This window comes from Cebus imitator, unplaced genomic scaffold (genome assembly GCF_001604975.1).
Source record: "Cebus imitator isolate Cc_AM_T3 unplaced genomic scaffold, Cebus_imitator-1.0 Scaffold23, whole genome shotgun sequence".
In the NCBI taxonomy this organism is placed as follows: domain Eukaryota; kingdom Metazoa; phylum Chordata; class Mammalia; order Primates; family Cebidae; genus Cebus; species Cebus imitator.
Genome location: NW_016107338.1, coordinates 557,333 through 565,672, shown reverse-complemented (window position 1 = coordinate 565,672; position 8,340 = coordinate 557,333). Strand labels below are relative to the sequence as shown.

Sequence of the window (8,340 nt, the reverse complement as noted above, 5' to 3'; positions counted from 1 at the left end):
TCCAAGGCTGTCTTGCTTAACGATTAGCCTTCTCCCAGCTGCGCTTCCCTCCTCCCCAAGCCTTCACAGGAAGGCATCATCTTGCGCCAGGGGGTCCTCCGCCCAATGCCACCAACGCTTGCGTGCTCACCGTGGATAGGTGCTGGGGCCGCGGGCTGGCGTACGCTATCCGAGAGGAGCCTCTGGCCAGTGCAAAGCCAGAAAACGGGCGTTGGGGCCAGTTTCCCACGCTCGCCCCTTTGCCACCGACTGTGTAATTGTGACACTAGACAGCTTGACCTCTCAGCCTCTGTTCTCGCATGAGTAAATTGGCCTTAATAATAGGACCAACGCAATCGGGGTGTTTGGATTAAATGAGATTGCTCACTTAAAGTGCTTTGGCACCAGCTTGTCCCATAATTGGCGTTTGATACACTTTTGCCTTTATTGCATTCCTTGGTCTGGCGTCCGGGTTTGGAGGAGGGTGGAATTAAGGTTAGTAGGTGATGCGAGACGAACAAAGGCCCTCTTTCCGCAAAAACAAAAGCACGACTGAAATGCGGCTTCTCCTCTTTAATGAACACATCTCACTACAGCGCCTCTGAAGCCTGGCCTCAGGTCTTTCTAGCCGCACCGACTCGGTGGTAGCAAACCATAGAGCGGCGGAAGTGGTCCGTCCTCTTCCTCTCCCGGCCCAAGCTTCTGGGTATTTCTATTGCGCGGAGCATTGTGGGTTGCTCGCGGCCGGGTCTCTGAGAAGAGGGAGAGTGGCGGAACGCTGAATAAGCTTCCAAAATGATGGTGAGTGGCGTCTTGCGCATCCGTCGCCATCTACTGCCATCTGGTCGGTGGCCGGCGCCGCTCGGCCGGGGCCCGCTGTGTAGGACCCTCTTTTGCTTGCCGCCTCTGTCCTCGCCCAGATCCCCAGCTTAATGGGCGACTCCGGCCCGCCGCAGCCTGGCTTGGCAGGACCACGGCTCTGGAGCCGCTGGCGAGGGCTGTTTGGGGCTTTAGGGGAGTCTCTGGGCGGGCCAGTTGGGGACTACAAGTCCCAGGGTGCCTCGGGCTCACGAACCCACGTCGGGAACCCCTTTTTGAGCCCCGCATGACCGTGACTTGCGTGAAACGAGTGCAGGTCGGGCGTGCCTACGCGGTCGGCAGGCAGGCTTGGAAGCCCGAGCTGCCTTGAGATTTGCGAGCCTTAAAGACGTGTGCTTCCTAGAACCGGTAGCGACACACTGGGGACCTCATTGTGCCCGCCCAGGGACTCACTGTGGTCACTTGCAGAGAAGCAGACGCCTTCCCTAGTACTTTTAATTCATTCACTCAGTTATTAAATAAACGCGTCTTTAGTGCCCACTGAATGAACCAGGCCTTAATGGTTGCTGGGGGTGTACCTCTCAGCCAGAAGAGCGAGAATGGCAGATGGGGGGCACTGTATCGGAGGTGGGAAGACCCAGGCTCGGACTCCGGTGACATTACAAAGGCTTTTCTAGTTGGCTACCTAACTCTGGGTCTCGTTTTCTTGAAATTTGGGGCGAGGGAGTTGCTGTGAGTCTTGGAGCCACCTAAAGTGCTCCCTGTAGCCCTGCTCCCCATTCCCCTCCTCTCCCTCTCTGGAGCTTCAGATACTTTCCGTGGGTCCCAAGCCTCCATGGTATCTCCTGGGTTGTTATTGAGCAGGATCAGCTTCCGAGGAGGTGTTTGATGGCAAAATCTTGACTGAGATACTTTCTGTGCGCTTGGCAGTTCACTTACTCATTTTGACCTATCCGACCCAATCTGCTGTTCTTTTCCTGCTTCCTGCAGCTTCTTCCCCCTGTCCTGTTAGGGAGGCTGACTGACACCTTTTAGGTGTTATACCAAATGCCCTGTGAATCCCGCTTGTACCCAAGGTAGAAGGAAATTGGCATTTAACTGTACTTCCTCTCCCCTTTGTGTCTCTAGCATTGCTCATTCTCGAAGTCGTCTTCATCTTCTGTGCAGAGGCAGCATAGCATAGCAGGTGAGAGTAAGGGCTCTGGAGCTACACTGAATGCCTAGGTTGTAACTTAGCTCTGCCACTTAGTAGCTGTGTGACTTTGAGCATGTTATTTAATTTCTGATTCTCAGTTTGTCAGTGTGCCTAGCAGATAGTAAGCACTCAGCAAATGTTAGCTCTTAGTCAGCAAGGTGGTGGTTTGCTTCCTTTCATCTCTGTAATGAGACCATCCTGCTGCCAAGGCTTCCATAAGAGCTTTGGTTGACATTCACACAGCTAGGGATCAGAACCGCCATTCTCTGTGGCGTGATAAAACTTACCAAGGGGCTTTATATTACCATGCTTGGCTTTTCCCTGAACTGACCCCTCCTCTGTCAGATTGACTGTTTCCCTGCTGTATTGGCTCTTTATATCTCCTCACCGTTTTTGGAATGTGAAACTTCTATCTCCAAGAGTCTTCCTGTCTTCATTGTCCCCCGATGTCCTTTTGTGATCGAAAGAGAAGTGAAAAGGTCCCCTCCTGTCAGTCCTGTGAAGTTGGTACAACTTGTATGAAATGTATGTCCTTGCCTTTGTGGTGTTCAGCGCTGTGTGCCTCTGCATATACACACTTGTTTTGTAAACCATTAAGCTTAATAATGCTTAGTGAAAGTTTTAAAGTAGGATGAAGAGGAAGATCATTAGCTGAAATTCCTAAACCTTCCGTGATACCTGTGGCGCATTAGTGGAGTCTGCTTTTGTTTCTTTTCTTTTTTTTTTTTTTCCTTCCCGCAAGACAAGAGTCTTGCTGTGTCACCCAGGCTGGAGTGCAGTGGCCTGATCTCTGCTCACTGCAACCTCTGCCTCCTGGGTTCAAGCGATTCTCCTGCCTCAGCCTCCCGAGTAGCTGGGATTACAGGTGTGCACTAATCTTTGTATTTTTAGTAGAGACGGGGTTTCAGCATGTTGGCCAGACTGGTCTCTAACACCTGACCTTGTGATTCATCCACCTTGGCCTACCAAAGTGCTGCGATTACAGGTGTGAGTCACCACACCTGGACTTGTTTCTTATTTATTAGAGGAATAAAAAAAAGAGTGAGGTTGAAAGTAACTAAGGGGCAGAAGCTGGACTTTCCATACAGTACCTGATGCTGGGGAACTGTTAGAACCTACCCTGCTTGCCTTGGCTTGACTCAGTCCAGCTTTGCCACTTTTTCCACCCCATAGACACTTTCCTCTACCCAGCCTACCATTTCTGCAGGGCCTACAAAGCATAGGGAACCTGGGGAATCTGTGGTCAGCTGCTTCCAAGCTCTTCTTGCTTTGTACTTAAGAACTCTGAGTAAATTTAGTGTTACTGTACTGCTAGTGCTTTTCCCCTGCAAAAGTCAAGAAGCCAGTGCTGTCAAGCACTTTCAAGTAGCAGTTGGATTTTCAGCCCCAAAAGCTGCTGAATATTGCTTCATGTGTGGACAAATCTTGACACTCTTCAAATTAAGGTTATTCTGGTCCTTGTCTTTGGAAAGCTTATACTTACGATGGATGGTGATACAAAAGTTGTGAGCAAGGGGAAGTGAAGAGAAAGTTATAGGATTCCCTGTTTGGATGTCCCTGTTTATTGTTGTAGAGAAAACTTCTTGGAAGAATTGGGATCTGAGGAATTGCTGGCCTGGTGGTAAGAGAGTGGTTTTGGTGTAAGATGGCGGAGTGGCTATTTTAAATGCAGGTACACTTTGCAGGTTGAGGTGAGAAGTGTACAAAAGCATTGGATAAGTTAACCTGTTAAGGAGATGAAAGAACCTGTCGAAGGTGATAGGAAGTGGTTAAGACTCAACGCTGGTTTTTGATTTAAAGTGTAAGACTCCATCTGTGGCAGGGGTGGACCAGAGAGGACTTGGGGCTGCCATAGGAATGATTTAGCAGGACTGGGAGATGGTGGGGCCTTTCAGGACACACATCTTTCCCTTGCAGAAGGTTCCAGGGACTGGGCTAGCTGAAGGACCAGAAAGAATGCTGGGAGTATAGAGAAGCCATTTCTTGCTACCAGACCTGATACACTTCAGCAAAAGGAAGGAATTTTTCCTTCACTTGATGCCTGACCCCAAATGTAGGGGTTTACATGATAAGCATTCTTTTTTTCTTTTTGGAGACAGAGTCTCACTCTGTCACCAGGCGCCAGGCTGGAGTGCAGTGGTGCAATCTTGGCTCACTGCAACCTCCGCCTCCTGGGTTCAAGCAATTCTTCTGCCTCAGCCTCCTGAGTAGCTGGAATTACAGGTGCGTGCCACCACGCCCAGCTAATTTTTTGTATTTTTTAGTAGAGATGGGATTTCATCATGTTGGCCTGGATGGTCTCTATCTCTTGACCTCATGATCTGCCTGCCTCAGCCTCCCAAAGTGCTGGGATTACAGGCGTGAGCCACTGCGCCTGGCCAAGGACAAGCGTTCTTTTTAAATTAAAAAATAAAATGAGTAATGTATGATTATTTGACAAGCATTTAAAAAAATTTAATGAGGGCCCAGTGTGGTGCCTCATGCCTGTAATCTTAGTGCTTTAGGAGTCTGAGGCAGGGGGATTGTTTGAGGCCAGACCAGCCTGGGCAACATGGTGAGACCCCCATCTCTACAAAAATAAAAAAAAATAGCCATGTGTGGTAGCACATGCCTTGGGGCCCAGCTGCTTAGGAGGCTTGAGCTCATTGGAAGCTATGATCTCACCACTGCACTCCAGTGTGGGTGGTAGAACAAGATCCTGTCTCTTAGAAATATAAAAAATATATAGTGATTAATTTGCAGTAGCTTTGAAGTTCTCTATAAACAAACAAACAAAATATATGTGTATGTGTGTATATATATAAAATGAATAATAAATTTCTGCCACTCTCTTACTCCATAGAGTTTGTTGCGTATCTTTCATTTTCTTTTTGTAGAGACAGGGTGTTGCCATGTTCCCCAGGCTGGTCTTGAAGTCCATGAGCTCCAGTGATCCTCTTTTTTTCTACAGTGGTTTTCGTTCTTATGTGAATCACAGTAAGCCATTCCTCTGCTGAAAGCTTCCCAGGGCTTTCCTTTGTAGGAATGAAATCTGAACTCCTCACCAAGTGTGTCTACAAGTGTGTATGTGATCTGGTTCCAGCCTGCCTCTTCAGCATTATTCCAGTCTTCCTCTTGCTTTCTACCCTCCAGCTGCACTAGCTAAAAGGAGTTGAGCTTTTTAAGGAATTGACCAGCTAATGAGGAACCAGCCTCATAGGTGGTTAGACTCTGCCTTTGTCAGGAATTCCTCACTCCTCATTGTTAGACTGGGACAGACCTGTACTTTCCCGTGCCTTCCTTGCCCAGACATTTCATGTACCTCTAAGGACTAGGCAATGGCTTTCAAACTTTTTATTGCATTCCACAGTAAGAAATAAATTTTTATAGTCTAGCAACAAATTTAATAACACAATAAAAGTTTTGAAATAGTATTTATCTTTACTACATTATATGTCACACGCAAAATTGGAAACACATGAGAAGACTGGATATGGTTAGTGGACTCATCTCTGAAGGCTCAGATTTGAATGCAGAGAGAAAGTACTCTGATTTGCTAAGCTGAGAAATTACTCTCTGTGCTAATAATGGTCACTGGAGCAAAGATATCTGACCAGGCCCTTTAAAACAAGCAAGTATCCCTGTTTCTCAGATTTTCTAAAGCAGGTCTGTTAATGAAGCCCTTATAGGGATAGGGAATGTTCTGGAGACCAATGCAATATAGAAAGAAAAACTTCTTTGGGGTATCTAATTGGAAAGTAGTCACACAGAAATTTATTGAGCTAGCATGAGAGATGGAAACGTTGTTGTATGAATTAGATTTGCCATCATTTTTCAAAACAAGGCGAAGGTGCTGTTTGTTTCTCTGCCTGTTTTCCTACACTCCAGCTGAATATCACTGACTGCCTAGGCATCTCCAGGACAACACCTCAAGCTCTTGGCATCTTGCATTTTGCATCAGTGCGCCATCTGCTTCTCTAAGATTGAGCTGTAACACAGATAAGTGGATGTTTTGCTGTGGGATGAACACTTAGCAGGGTCTGCCTCTTCCTCCTGAGTTGTGACCTAATTCCTCAGCACAGGGAGTGAGGTCAGAAGTTGAAAAGGCCATGGTCATTTAGCTGGGCATTAGAGAACTCATGATTTGTTCTTTTAGACTAGGGCAGTGCTTCTCAAACTATTTTCCTGTCTAGCATACCTGCAGTGTATGCTAAGTTTGATAATGTCTCTGGAGGTAGAGGCTGGTTGGGGAATGCACGTGGTAGACAGTTGGAAAAATGTGGTTTAAAAAGACCTCTAGATAATTCTGTTAAGGGAGAGATGGGAGAATTTTCCTCTTCCTCCTGCCAGTCTCATTATAATTTCTCTTTCTTTTCTAGCCCACGCCAGTTATACTGTTGAAAGAGGGGACTGATAGCTCCCAAGGCATCCCCCAGCTTGTGAGTAACATCAGTGCCTGCCAGGTGATTGCTGAGGCTGTAAGAACCACCTTGGGTCCTCGTGGCATGGACAAGCTTATTGTGGATGGCAGAGGCAAAGCAACAATTTCTAATGATGGGGCCACAATTCTGAAACTTCTTGATGTTGTCCATCCTGCAGCAAAGACTTTGGTGGACATTGCCAAATCCCAAGATGCTGAGGTAGGAAAATAGTCATGTGTTTAAATGGAGGTTGAAACACATGCTTGCTCCTTAGTTCACCTCTCTTAAATTTTTATTTAAAAAAAAAATTTTTATTTTATTACATATATAAAATTTTAATTTTATAAGTAATACATGCTTATAAAGGTATTTACAGTTAATAGTCTTTTAAAATTCATACTATTTCATTACATCTAGCTTTTCATATCCATTAATACATTGGTCAGTGGCAACAGTCTTTAGATATAAGTCTGTTGCCTGAGATCTTAACAGCTTGTGTGCTGTCATTTGTGTGAGTTGCTAGGTTAAATAGTTTGACCTCTCATCTGTTATAAAAATGGGGCTGTTAACTAAGGCTTCCAATCTGCCTTTTGTTTAAGAGATAGGGTCTTACTATGTTGCTCAGGTTGGCCTCGAACTCTTGGGCTCAAGCCGCTTCTCGCTTCAGCTTCCTTAGTCATTGGAACTACTGGCATTCCCTACCACACCAGGCTTTTTATTTTTAACTGATGGTAAAATATATGTAAAATTTATCCTTATAATGATTTTTAAGTGTACAATTCATGGCATTAGCCAATCTGTCTTTTAAAAATAAAACACTGGAGTATTAATAAATGTGTTGACAGGTAGGTTTTGTATTTTAGAGCACTGCAAAATATGTATAGTACAGATATGTCCTGAAGTTATATTAAAAGCTTTATTAGGACTCACTAGCCTATAAAACAGGTATAGCATATATAAAAAATGAGAAGAGTCTGGATTTGATTTGTTTTTGTCTTTAACAAGTGAATGATGCCTTTTTGTCCAGAAATCTGGCTGCTTAAACCCTTCTCTACAGGAACCTTTTTTTTGCCCCTTGAGAATTTCTTACCTTACACAGTGAACATAATACGTGAAGTTAAAAATAAATTTCTGGGCTGAGCATAGTGGCTCATGCCTGTATCTCATCACTTTAGGAGGCCAGGGTAGGAGGATTGCTTTAGTCCAGAAGTTCAAGCTCAGCCTGGGCAATACAGCAAGACCCAATCTCTACCAAAATAAATTTCTTCCACTTTAGAGGTTATCCAATATTCTTGAAAGTTTTCACCCTTATTAAATGGGATTTGGATCCCATCACAGCAAAACACCATCTAAAAAAGATTAGCAGACTAGTAATCTGCTTATTCCTAATAGGTGTTTTTTTTTTTTTTTTGAAAGGGGGCTTCATTCTTGTCACCCAGGCTGTAGTGCAATAGCATCATCTCAGTTCACTGCAACCTCCTCCGCCTCCTGGGTTCAAGCAATTCTCCTGATTCCACCTCCTGAGTAGCTGAGATTACAGGCGCCTGCCACCACGCCTGGCTAATTTCTGTATTTTTAGTAGAGATGGGGTTTCACCACGTTGGCCAGGCTGGCCTCGAACACCTGACCTCAGACCTCCCAAAGTGCTGGGATTACAGGCATGAGCCACTGCACCTGGCCTTCTAATACTTTTTGAAATATAAAGAACTTTGGCTGGTCCTAGGAGGTTTGTTTTAGTGCGATTTGGCTGAAAATTACCTTTTGTTAAACTGGCCAGATGTAGCTCACACCTATAATCCTAGCACTTTAAGAGGCCAGGGTGGGAGAATTGCTTGAGGCCAGGAGTTTAAGACCAGTCTAGACAACATAGTAAGACCCTGTCTCTGTTTAAAAAGAAAGAAAGAAAGAAACTGCTGCAGTACCTTTTGCTGCCTTTTTTTTTTTTTT

At 45.3% G+C, this 8,340-nt stretch overlaps 1 protein-coding gene across 1 annotated transcript in view; it reads left to right on the top strand.

The window, feature by feature from the left end:
* Positions 1 to 638: 638 nt before the first annotated feature.
* CCT7 (chaperonin containing TCP1 subunit 7) overlaps positions 639 to 8,340 on the top strand; it is a 19,930-nt gene continuing 12,228 nt past the window's right edge. Inside the window, exons 1-2 of the mRNA XM_017521922.1 lie at positions 639 to 780; positions 6,352 to 6,612. Of these exons, the coding sequence (XP_017377411.1) occupies positions 775 to 780; positions 6,352 to 6,612 (267 nt within the window). The 5' untranslated portion in view covers positions 639 to 774. The remainder of the gene's footprint in view (positions 781 to 6,351; positions 6,613 to 8,340) is intronic.